Source organism: Anas acuta, chromosome 16 (genome assembly GCF_963932015.1).
Source record: "Anas acuta chromosome 16, bAnaAcu1.1, whole genome shotgun sequence".
NCBI classification, from domain to species: domain Eukaryota; kingdom Metazoa; phylum Chordata; class Aves; order Anseriformes; family Anatidae; genus Anas; species Anas acuta.
This window is the reverse complement of record NC_088994.1, coordinates 15,288,578-15,300,654: the sequence shown is the minus strand read 5'-3', so window position 1 is coordinate 15,300,654 and position 12,077 is coordinate 15,288,578. Positions and strand designations below refer to the sequence as shown.

The 12,077-nt window shown below is 60.9% G+C and overlaps 1 protein-coding gene across 8 annotated transcripts in view; it reads right to left on the bottom strand.

Annotated features, from left to right (window-relative positions):
• Positions 1–4,488: 4,488 nt before the first annotated feature.
• Positions 4,489–12,077, bottom strand: part of ZNF512B (zinc finger protein 512B) — a 28,914-nt gene continuing 21,325 nt past the window's right edge. For 7 of the 8 annotated variants that reach the window (XM_068700963.1, XM_068700961.1, XM_068700959.1 and 4 more), the window contains 4 exons: positions 11,003–11,104; positions 9,910–9,972; positions 8,363–8,461; positions 4,489–8,037 (listed from right to left, as the gene is read on the bottom strand). In XM_068700963.1, the coding sequence (XP_068557064.1) occupies positions 7,741–8,037; positions 8,363–8,461; positions 9,910–9,972; positions 11,003–11,104 (561 nt within the window). In that variant the 3' untranslated portion in view covers positions 4,489–7,740. Of the gene's footprint in view, positions 8,038–8,362; positions 8,462–9,909; positions 9,973–10,005; positions 10,360–11,002; positions 11,105–12,077 lie in introns of those variants that run through there. The other variant, XM_068700966.1, reaches the window with a different exon arrangement.

Sequence of the window (12,077 nt, the reverse complement as noted above, 5' to 3'; positions counted from 1 at the left end):
CCGTCCCGCGCCCTGCCATTTCGGCACCAGCTCCCCTCTTGCTGGAAAAACACTCACAGGAGTTTAAAAATAAAACCCCTCTTCTGCAGTGATTTGGGATCTTCCTCAAAAAGAAGAAAAAAAATAAAAATAAAAGGGGACCAGAAATTGGAACCGAAGTGCTCCTTGCCCCTGTGCCACTGTTCCGTATCTCACGCTCCCTGCTGCCTTTTTTTTTTCCCTGCCGTTGTTCAAAGCCTCCGAGCGGCGGCACCGATGCTCCCAGCAGCTCTCCCGACATCCCAAATGAGCTCCCAGGTAGGATGGGAATTACCCGTGCCAAATTTTAATCCCGGCAGCAACAAAAATCCCCCCCCGGAGGGGCTCAGCATCCGACCGCGGGCACCGGGCGCCACCGCGGCTGCGGGCACGGCGCTGGGCAGGGCCCTGGGTGCGCTCCTTCGCTTCCTGATTCCTCAGCTCTCGCGCAGGGCGAACGTTTTGGGACTTTTTTCTTCCTTTTAGAAGATTTTTTTTAAGCCTGTGATCCCAGGGCTGGAGGAGCTGGGCTTGAAATTGCGAGCGAAAGCGACGCGGCGAGGGCGGATGGAGGCGTGCTGGGGCGGCCGCCTCCGCTCCCTGCGCCCCGCGAGGAAATGTTGGAGGAACAGGAGGAAAAGGAAGCGTTCAGCCTAAAAACCAAGTATCTTAAGGAAAAAAGAGCAAGAACAGGGCCGTCCGAATGCACAGGGGCTGAGACGAGGACGTTGGAGATGAGGATATTCGAGATGAGGACGTTCAAGACGAGGATGTTGGAGATGAAGATGTTCAAGATGACGATGTTCAAGATGAGGACGTTCTCCACGAGAGGTGCCGCAGACTTTTGGGACCTCACCTCTCCCATGGTGCTGGGATGAAGCAGAGCCCCAAGCAGCTGTCCCCCCGCTGCTCACCACGACCCCAAAGTCACCACCAGGTCCTTGGGAGAGCTCCGGGGGTGCCCCAAGCCGAAGCGAGCGGTGCTCGCTGGATGGATCGGCTCCGGTGCCGCCCCTGGGCGCAGTTTGGGCTCTGCCCGCTGGCACGGGACAACTCCAAGGCTCTTTGGATTTGGGGAAGGGCCACGGCAAAGCACAACGACCGAGACGGGTCCGACCCCCTTGTCTGAGCACTAAGGGGGGCTGCATCCCCCCTGCCAGGTTTCGGGAGTGCCAAGTGCCCGGAGAGAGGTGGCGGTGTGGAAATGGGGGACGGAGGCAGCCCCAGGGGCACGGGGTGCCCCCACAAACCCGAGCAGGACCACGGTTGGTGCCCCCACCTCACCCCACACAGGAATGGGGTCAGCCCCCCGGTGGGGCAGAGGGAACACCTCCCTCCTCCGATCCCATTAGCTCGCTGCTATTTACACCCAGCACAGGCAGCTCCGCCGCAGCCTCGCGGTCAGTGCCCGCGGCTTACACAACCCCACAGTGCCCTATGCCCCACATCCCGTCCCAATTCCATCCTATTCCATTCTTTCTGCCCTGTTCCATCCCATCCTATCCCATCCCATCCATCTCATCCCATCCCATCTTGTCCATCCCATCCTATCCTGTCCTGTTCCATCCCATCCCATTCATCCCATCCCATCTCATCCATTCCAACCCATCCCATCTATCTCATCCCATCCCAACACACCCCATCTTTTCCAACCCATCCCATCTCGTCCATCCCATCCCAATCCACCCATCCCACTTTATCCATCCCATCCTATCCTGTCCTGTTCCATCCCATCCATCCCATTCTATCCTGTCCTTTCCATCCCATCTCAACCCATCCTATCTCGTCCATCCCATTCCATCCCATCCCATCCCATCCATTCCATCCCATCCTATCCTGTCCTGTTCCATCCCATCCATCCCAACTCATCCATCCCATTCTATCCGATCCCATCCCATCCATCCCATCCCTCCTATCCCATCCCATTCTATCCCATCCCATCCTATCCTGTTCTACCCCACCCCATCCCACCCCCCCAAAATTCCCCCCCCACCACCTCCACATCCACCCCCCCCATCCGCCCCCTCCACCCACCCCACCACCCCCTGGCTCTTCCCCATCCATACCAACACCGGCAGAACCCCCCCAAAAAATTTTACCCCCCAAAAAAATTCACTTCCCCTTCCAAAGCCCAGTTCCACACCCCCACCCGAGGGCCCCCCCATACCGGTTACACCCCCCACCCCCCAAAAACCCCCAGAACCCCCCCGGGACTCGCTCGCAGCCCCCCAGAACCCGTTTTTGGGGCCGAACCCCCCTTTTTTTCCCCCCCCCCTCCCCAAATTCCCGTATTCCCCGGCGCTGCTTCACCCCGGGGGGGCCGAGATGGGTTCCAGCTCCCCCCCCTCAGCCACCCCAGCCCTCGGGACCCTCCCGGGACCCCCCGGGACCCCCTCCCGTGCCGCCCCCCCCCTGCCCCCCCCCCGGTACCTCCCGGCCGGTGCCGCGGGGCCCCTCGGCCGCCGGAGGCCGCGGCCATGGCGCTGCCGGGGAGAGGCCGGGGCCGGGCGGGGCGGAGCTGGCGCGGGGGGGGCCGGGACTTGTAGTGCGGGGGGGAAAGGGGGGGAAATAGGGGGAAAGGGGTGTGGGGGGGAAAAGGGGGTATGGGGGGGAAAGGGGGGTATGGGGGGTAAAAGGGGGGAGTGTAGGGGGGATATGGGGGGGAAAAGGGGGGGTATGGGAGGTGTAAGGGGGGGGATAGGGGGGTGTAGGGGGGTAAAAGGGGGGTTTGGGGTGGTTATAGGGGGGTATGGGGGGGTATAGGAGGGTATGGGGGGGGTGTAGGGGGGTTATAGGGGTTATAGGGGGGTATGAGGGGGGTTATAGGGGGGTATGGGGGAGTTATAGGGGGGTGTAGAGGGGTATAAGGGGGGTGTAGGGGGGTTATAGGGGGGTGTAGGGGGGGATTGGGGGGTATGAGGGGTACTGGGGGGGTATGGGGGGGTTATAGGGAGGTATAGAGGGGTATGAGGGGGTATAGGGGGTATAAGGGGGTGAATAGGGGGATATAGGGGGGTATAGGAGGGGTATAGGGGGGTATGAGGGAGGTGTAGGGGGGGGTTCGGGGTATGGGGGGGTTATAGGGGGGTATAGGGGGTGTAGGGGGGTATGGGGGGGTGTAGGAGGGGTAAGGGGGGGTATAGGGGGGTGTAGGGGGTATAAGGGGGGTTATAGGGGGGTATAAGGGGGGTGTAGGAGGGGTTATAGGGGGGTGTAGGGGGTTATAGGGGGTTATGGGGGTGTAGGGGGGTATAGGGGGGTATGGGGGAGTAATGAGGGGTACAGGGGGCTGAGGGGAGGCTGGGGGGCTGGGGAGGTGGGGGGGTGAGGGGTTGGGGGGGATGAGGGCTGAGGGAGTATGAGGGGTTCGGGGGGCCTTGGGGGGTTCGGGAGGGATGAGGGGTCTGGGGGGGGATTAAGGGGTCTGGGGGGGGCTGAGGGGCTCCAGGGGGTGCTGGGGGGATCCAGGGGGTGCTGGGGGGCTCCTGTGGGTGCTGAGGGCTTGGGTGGGTGCTTTTGGGACTCAGGTGAGTGCTGTAAGCTCAGTACAGAAGCTGTGGGCACAGGTGGGTGCCATGGGACTCCAGTGGGTGCTGTGGGGCCCGGGGGGGTGCTGGGGGCATTTTTGGGTGCTGTGGGCACGGGTGGGTGCCAGCTGGGTGCTGTTGGACTCCGTTGGGTGCCGCGGGGCACAGGAACGCACCCCGGGGCGCAGGTTACGGTGCCGGGGGGTGCAGGGGAAGCACCCCTCAGCCCCCCCCCCCCAACCCCATAAAGCTTCAGGGTGGTCCCTTGGGGTCAGCGGTCAGGAGCAGGGGCTGAGTTTGGGGATCGCCCACCGCATCCCCACCTACACGGCTCAGATCGGGGGCAGAAAGTCCCAGGACTGCCCCATGGGGTCCGAGCTGCCCCACAGCAACCCCACAGCTCCAGCAGGGCTCTGGGAGCACTGGGTGCATGGTGTCCCCCTCCTGTGGGGCTTGGGGTGCTGGGGCAAACATTTTAAGGTGATTTTAGGGTGATTTTAAGAGGAAACTCAACCGAGGGAGCCCCCTTCCCAGCAGCAAACCTCCGTGCCCCTTTGGGATTTCATCACCCGGGAGGGGAACGGCAGCGCTCGCCGTGCCCGCTCCCCGCAGCCCCTCCCGGCAAACTGCAAAATAACGATGATGGTGATAATAAGAATAAAAAAATCAATAAACATTTATTCGATACAGCTGCTTTTAATACATACAGTACATCGAGTTATCCCTCCTCGGTGCTCGGCGGCGCTGTGGTTAATAGCTGCTCGTTACAGTACTCTCAAACTGAGGATTTGTCCATGATTAACAAAAGAACAGATCGTCACAAATCGGGAGTTTATTATAAGATAGTTTACTGTTAAAACAATTTTATTTTTTGCAAATAAACACTTTTTTAATATATATATTTATATATTTATATATATGGTTACAAGTGATAAATTGAAAATTCTTTTTTTTTTCTTTTTTTTTTTTTTCCGTTTCGCTTTTTTCCCCAAAATACACTTACGCACTAATAACTGGCGTCGACGAGAAACATTCGGATATGCCGTGGGATGGGTGGCACGGGGAGAGAAAGAAAAGAACAAAACGGTCCCGGCCCCGGGGGGTGCTCGGTGTGCCCGGCGGGACCCCGGCACCCACAGCCCTGGGCGCGCGTGCGGGTGCGGAGCCGCCCTCACCGGTGTTTCACGGCAAATTTCGGCACTGGGAGCTACCGGAGACATTTTTGGGGCCGGCTCCGTGCGAGGGCTGGGTCAGAGCCCTCCCGTCCCCAAGCACGTGGAGGTTTTTAGCCCTTTCCTCGGTGATGTGCGGGTGTGGGCGGCGTGAAGATGAATTTGGGCAGCTGCGCCCCCGAGCCCCCCGCTGACACCGTGCGCATCCAAGCAGCGGGTCCGGCCGCTTCAGCCCAACCACGTCTCCAAATCCCAGCAGGAAAGGGGATAAAAGGGCAGAAAAATAGCTCACCGTGGAGCCAGCCTCGCCCCCCACACCCTGCTGCCCCCCACCCGCTCGGTTTCAGGCGCCCACCTCCAAGCACGAAGCGGCGGCACCGCGCGCCCCGGGGCAGGCAGGAGCTGCTGCTCCCGTTATTGCTTCGGAGGTGGGCAGCGAGGGGCGAGGAGCCTCCCCCGAGCGGGTAAAGGAAAGAAAGATGCTCACGGCGAAGCAAAGCAAAAGGTTTTCTCTGCCCTCGTGGGAGGAAAAAGCTCGGGTGGACCCGGGACACGAGGGACGTGCGCTCACGTGGCTTTGAGGACTCGTTCGCAGCGGGCTGGGGGCTGCTGCACGAACCCAGCTCCTTCCAGGGATGCTCTGCCCCTCGCCTCCCACTTTGGCCCCATTTCTCTTGGGGTCTGAGCCCCATCTAGGAGCTCCCGGTGCCAGGCCGGGTCGTGTCCTCACCGCCGGCTGCGTCGGCGCAACCAGGCTGGAGGAGAAATGTGTCCCTAGGCTGTTATGGCCACGAACGCTTTTTGCAGCTCTTTACGGAGAAGAAAGCGGTGGGAGAACAAATCCTGCACCGAGTAATGAGTAGCGGGGGGAAAAAAAAAATCAAAGGGAAAAAAAAAACAACCCTGAAGAGTTCAATTCCTCATCGAAATTTCCTTCTGACCAGGGAGCTGCTTTTTGGGCCAAGCACTTTGTGCTGATTTAATCAATGGGAATCAAATTAATCGCGTGTTAATGAAGGCGAGCCCCGGGATGCTCCCTGGGGTGGGCGGTGGGGATTGCAAGGGGAACCTGGAGCCAGCGCAGCCGGGGCCAGGACACGGAGGAGCCTTCTCCCGATGCCACCTCCCAGCTTGGGAGCTGAATTCGGCCACAGCATTCAGAAATTTCAGCCACATCCCTCGGGGAAGGCGAATTTCTGAGGAGCAGAAATTTGCTGGGCCCCCCCCGAGCGCATTTTGGCACGCCCTGCCTCGAGGTGGGCACCGGCCCCACGGTCACAGCCCAAGAGGAAACCACATTCGGCTCCCAAACACCCTGATTTTCGGATCCAGCAGCTCCCTCTGACGTTAGCACAGAGCTGCCAGCTCCCCAGCCCTTTTGGGGGCACAAAACCCCCCAAAGAGCCCTCCCCAAAGCACCTACGCAGGGATTTCAGTGCAGAGCTCGGTGCCGCGAGCTGCCAGCTCCTGCCAGCCTCGTGTTCCCCCAGCTCTGCCCCCTCTGTCCCTCTCCTACCACTGCCCCAGCAGCCTCTAAAACGCAGAAAAAACTCTTGGGACCGCGTCCCCACGTCCCCCCTGACCAAGCCTGGGGCTCCCCAGGTCCTGCAGCTCCTCGCAAGCCCCGCGGAGATGAGATTTGCACGGGCGATAGCATCAAAGCCAAGATGGGACGCAGCGCAAGCAGCCAACGGGATGAGCCGCCGTGACTAATTAAGCTTTCTCGCTAATTGCTTCCAAGCCCGAGGCAACAGCAGGGTTCCCTCACAGCGGGACAGCCGCTGGGGCACGAGGGCCGGCTCCCAGAGAAGCCACCCCAGCCTCGGACGGGATTTTCACTGACCAAAACCCAAAAAAAGCAGAAGCTCCCCTCCCCGTCACCACCTTCCCGAGCCCCAGGCGGGGGAACAGAACGGAGGAAAACCCGAAATGAGTTTTTTTTTTTCTGTTCCACCACCAGAAAAGCGCCGCGGGTGCCCCGGGGTCTGCGTCCCGAGGACGGAGGTAGCCTGGTTTGTGTCTGCGGACGGACACCGCTGGCTCCGGGGACCCTTTCCTCCAGGCCAGAGCGAGGCGTTTGGGATGAGCCCGGTGTGGGAAAAACCCCAGCCCCGAAAAGAAAAGCCGGGAAGGGAAGGGAAGCGGTGCCGTGCCCGAAGGCAGGAGCTGTGATTGTCACTCCACGCTCACCCTGTGTCCCCATTGCACGCCCCACTGAGGAGCCGGGTGCCCAAAATGCTGCTCCCCTTTTTTGGGGCCATCGTTTGGGGCAGGATGGGGGCTCCCCGAGGTGCTCTGTGCCACCTCCCCGCTCCTTCCCTATAATATGACAAAAAAAAACCCTACAGCCCTCGCTTGGAGGCACCACGGGGCAGCCCCCCGCTGCGGGCAAAGTGCCACCAGGTCCCCCCCAGCACCCTGCTGTCCCCCCCCAGTCCCTTCCCACCCCACGGGTCCAGCATCTTTGGGAACGTCGCCCCCCGAGGGGGGGTTGCGGCCACAAAAAGGCTTCGACAAGGGCAAGGGGGGGCTCGGGGTGAGCCCCCTGGCAGGGCGCAGAGCGACCCCGTCCACCGGGGCCCTGCTGCTATTGCACTTTTCTTTCGCTCAAGCGTCACCAGTTTCACACAGGGGGGTGAGAAGGGAAGGAAGGGGGACACGGGGGGGGGACGGCAGCAGGGCCCCGTTGGGCTGGAGGGGTTGGGGGGGGTATGTACATGGGCGGGGGGGGGGTGAGAAGGGTCCAGCTTGCTCGGTCCTGTTTGCTTTCCAGTGTGAAACAAGGTCCATGATTTGCTTAAAGTGGTTAATCGCTATTTTCCGTCTCTTTTTTTTTTCTTTTTTCCTTTTTTTTTTTTGTAAAAAGGGGGAAGGGAGGGGGGCGAGCGGAGGGTGGAGGGGGAATAGGAAGGGAAAAGAGGGGGACAGAAAACCGGGAGCGCCCCCCCCCAACCCCCCCCTTCACCCTGTTACCCTGGGCTGTAAACGAATCCGTGAATCCTCGCGGAGGAGTCTCTGAGCTCTCACTTTTCGGGCACCTTGCTGCCCCCCCCCTTGCGGTGCTGGCTCGGGGGTTTGGGGACGCGCTCGTCCCCCGCGGGGCTGCAGCGGGAGCCCTCCCAGTGCTCGGGGCTTTTCTTGTGATTAGTCTTTGCCGCCAGGCTCTCTTTGCCTTTGGGGGATATTTCCGGAGGCCTCTCCTTGGGTTTTCTCCCCCTTTTCTTCCCGTTTGTGCTTTTCTTTTTCTCCTCCTTGCTGGATGAAAGCTGCTCCCTGCTTTTCTTTTTCCGGCTGGCCTCGGCGGTGGTTCGGAACCAGTTCTGCATCCACGGGGTGATAACAGGGGCTGGTTAGGGACCTGCCTCAGCCCCGGCAGCCCCACAGAGCAGGCTTTCTCGCCCCCTTTTCCCAAGCCCCAGCTGCCCCATGCCCTTTGGCATCACCTCCCTGGAGGTTTTTGAGCACTGAGGCCCCCCCGGGCTGGCACAGCAGCTCCGTGCCTTGCCCTGAGGCTGTCCCAACGCGGCTGATGCTGATGGGAGCTGCTGCGCCCCGCTCCAGGAGGATTTGAGGGGCTGGAGAGGGGCAAACCGAGCGCGGGTGCGTGGCAGCGGGGCCCCGGAGCAGCCCCGGCTGCTTCCTTACCTCCGAGTGAGCCTTGATGATGTGGTACTTGACCCCGCTCTCGGAGCTGAACTCCTTCTGGCAGAGGAGGCAGCGGTATTTGCCCACCGAGTGGTCCCCCTGCAAAGACACAGCACCCACGGGCAGCCCCAAGGCAGAGCCCAAAAGCTCCCCAGGCACCCAAATTTCGGGTCCCGCAGGCTCGCGGGGCACAGCCAGAGCCCAATTTCGGTGCCCCTGCGTTACCCACGGCGGCTGCGGCGCTGCGCAGACCCCGTGTGGGGCCGAACGCCCCCGTTCCCTCGCTGTCAGCAGAGCTGTGATCTACGGGGACCGAGCCCTCGGCTAATTTACGCCCGCCAGCCTCACCTCGCTGCCCTTTGAGGCTGTCAAAGAGCTGCGGCTACCGCTGGGTTCCTGTCGGCACAGCCCTCCTGGGGGTGACTGATCACCCGGCTCATGGGGAGGGGGGGGGATAATGTGTTCTCTATTGACAAGGGGTTGATGGATGGCCCCCTCGGGCCACACAGACATCGCTCCCTGGGAATTTCTCCCTGGCTGGCTCTGGGCTGTAAATCTGCAGCGGGACAGCTCGTGAGTTTTGGAGAGGGGCAGGCCCGGCTCCGTAAAACCTCGTGTAAAAATCAGCTCGGCTCCTCGATCCCCACCGAGGATGGGGAGCTCCAGCATGGGCTGTGCCAGGCTTGCCTCTTGTGGGCAACGCAGCTGTGTGTTTGGAGAAAATGATCCCGCAAGCCCTGGCTACCTTCTGTGCACAGGCACCAGAGCACTGACAACAGAACCAGCCAGAAAACGTCTGATTTTCGCTCAGAAACCATTTGCTGCTGGGTGCCCGGGTCTGCGAGCTAGCAAAGGAGCTGCCGGAGCCTCCTGCGCTTGCACTTTTATCCTGTGTAAATCCTGCTCCTTCTGCCGGGTCTCTGCAGCCCATTTTCGAAATGATCTCATTAGGGGCTGATGTTCCAGCTCGTGCTGGAGGAGTGCGGGAGTTTGTGTTTTTAATAACCGTGGGGTATGCGTTGGAGCTGCCTCCTGGAAGCTGCGTTCAATGCAAGCTGCAGCTGGAAACGTTTCAGGGCAGAAAGCTTTACGAGCTCACCCCGTTCCAAGGCGAGGGACCTACGCTGAGCTCCCGATCCCTCCTCCTGTGGGGGCTGCAGGCCACCGCGGCCCCCCGGCGCTCGGCAGTGCCACCGCTCTGCCTGCCCACAGCCCTGCGGTCTCTGCACGGCTCCTGGCGGTGCTGGCCACAGCTGCGACTAAATTATGGGCTGCTGGAGCTGTGCAGGGGCTGCTGCGGGTTGTCCTTGGGTCAGATGTTGGCTCAGGAAAGGGTTTTCCTCCAGGAGATAAAAGCTCTCCGCGACGCCCGCTGGGCTGCAGCCTCGCCACTTTCGGGTATGCGGGGCTGGGGGTTTGATCCTGCCCACGTTGCCATCCTTTAACCCACGTCCTTTTTTATTTTTATTTTATCCCTTGGCCTGCTTCTTCCGAAAGGCCAAGCCCAAACCCACCTCCAAGCCGAAGGGGCGAGAGGCAGGACCTACCTTGGTGCAGTTGGCCAGGTGAGCTTTCAACCCCGAGACGCTGGAGTAAATGGCTTCGCAGCACTGCGGGAAAAGAAACACAGGAGGGTTGGCCACTGTTTTCCCTCGTCTCCAGGCCTTCCTCCAGCCCGTGGCCAGGAGCCCGCTGGGCCAGCGAGGCCACGGGTCCAGGCGGAGCAGCGGGAGGCTAATGCTGCGCGAGACGCCGAGGGCTCTGGGCACACGTTTCCTATTAGCGCTAATGGGAGTCATGTGGCCGCGTCCCCCTGCAAGGGGCTGGAAGAAAAAAGTCTCCCCTCAACGTCTCCGTGGAAAACGTACATTTGCGAGCAGTCAGGAGGCCCTGCTGGGCTACAGGAGTTCTTGGAGCCACAGCAGACGCTTAACGGAGAAGGGAAATCACCAGGGCAGCAGCATGACCAGTTTCTGAGCAACGTCTTTTCAAAGCGCCTGGGTATGACATTCATTAGGCAGTGCGTCTCCCCCGGCCTTGTGGTAAGAGCCCCGCTCAAAATTCCCACTGCTGAGGCTTTGTTTCACGTTGTAAATCAACGGCCCAGCACGAGGGTGGAGTTCACCTCCCTGCGAGCTCAGGCCAAGGCTGTTTTACAGCGAGATGAAGCACACACACCACGTCCCGGAGGCCTTTGCCTATCCCAGTGCTTAAAAAATAAGAATAACATAAAAAAACACACGAAAATACCCAAAATGACTTAAAACCAGCCCCAGCTTTACTCTGGGAAAAGCAGGTTCTGTGCAAAAAGGGCTCCCAGGCACAGAGCATGCAGCCTTCGCCCTGTGCTGGTGCCGGAGCTCCCCAAAAGCAGCCCCAGCTTTTGGGGAGCTCCAAAACCTGCCTCCCACCAGCACCCAAGACCTGGGGGGGTGATTCCCGAGCCCCCCGCGTGCTCGAGAGCCCTGGCAGGGGACGTGCTTCCAGCCCACACTGCGTGGGGAGAGCAGCTCAAAACCAGAGCTGAGCAGCAACAAAACCACTGCAGCCTCGGTGCCCGGGAACAAAACGAACCGCGGGTTTCTGCCCCAAAAAATTCCCTCCATGGGGTGAAAGTGGAAGAGGAGAAGTGGTCCTTACGTTGTTGGGGCAGTTGATGTGTCCCTTCTCCTTCACTTCGTTCTTCCAGTTTTCCAGCAGCCTCGGGTTGAGCTTGGGAAGTCCCGGCCGGGTGTAGTTGAGCTGTGAACAAGGGGAAGGCGTTAGCAGAGCGGCACTGTCCAGGGGGGGGCCCTGCTCTCCAAACGGGTTTGGACTCCCCCCCGTTCCCCCCAGAGAAGTGAATTGGGGTCGAAAACAAGCAGGAAAGCTTCCCCTGAGGATGTTCCCTTCCCTGGGCACTGAGCAGCACGGGGGTGGCTCTCCTGGAGAGCCAGGGGGCAGCAGGAACGGGGGGCGGTGGGGACGGCACGGGGCAGGAACCGCGGCCACCTCCGGGCAGAGACACGAGAGAAGGTTCTAGATCCTGGGGCGTGCTCCCCACGGCTGCTCGGGGCCAGGCCTGGTCTCGGAGGAGCCCCTCGGCCAAATTTTGTGACCCACACGCTGGGCAGAGGGGACAGAGCCCAGCTGGAAGAGCCCCCGTGGCTGCCTTCCACCGGTTACCGGGCGCAGCCCCACCGAACAATGAGAGCCTCTCGTGTCTCTGCCTCTCCTTCTGGCAGCGCTGCTCCTTCCAAGTGCTTTTAATTACTGCTTTATTAGCGACTTGGAGGGTTAGCTTAGCGGGTTGGGCCCTTCCAGCTCCGTTTCTGTGCGTTCAGCCCACGCAAACGCGGCCGTGGGGCGCGGGGCCCTACCTGCAGGGCTGGTGCCACCAGGGCGCGGGCGCAGCGAGTGCCGCAGGGCGCACGGGGCTGCTCCTCCTGCAGCTGGAGCTGCCCTCGGCCGTGCCACGATGCAGGCAGGAGCTGGGCGAGGACCAGGGGGTGCTGCTCGCGTCCCCAAACCCTCGTTTACTCGGTGGGACCCGTGCGGCTTTGGGGATGGGGGCTCCTCCAGCACATCAACATAATTTTGCTCATTGGAGAGGAAGCAGGCTCAAAAAACGCTTGCAGAGAGGTGCAAAAACCAGGCTGTTCCTTCAAAACGTGCCTCCGGGCGTTTCACGCCAACCACAAAAGCCCCCCCCAGTGCCCCCCTCAGCTGGAGGAGG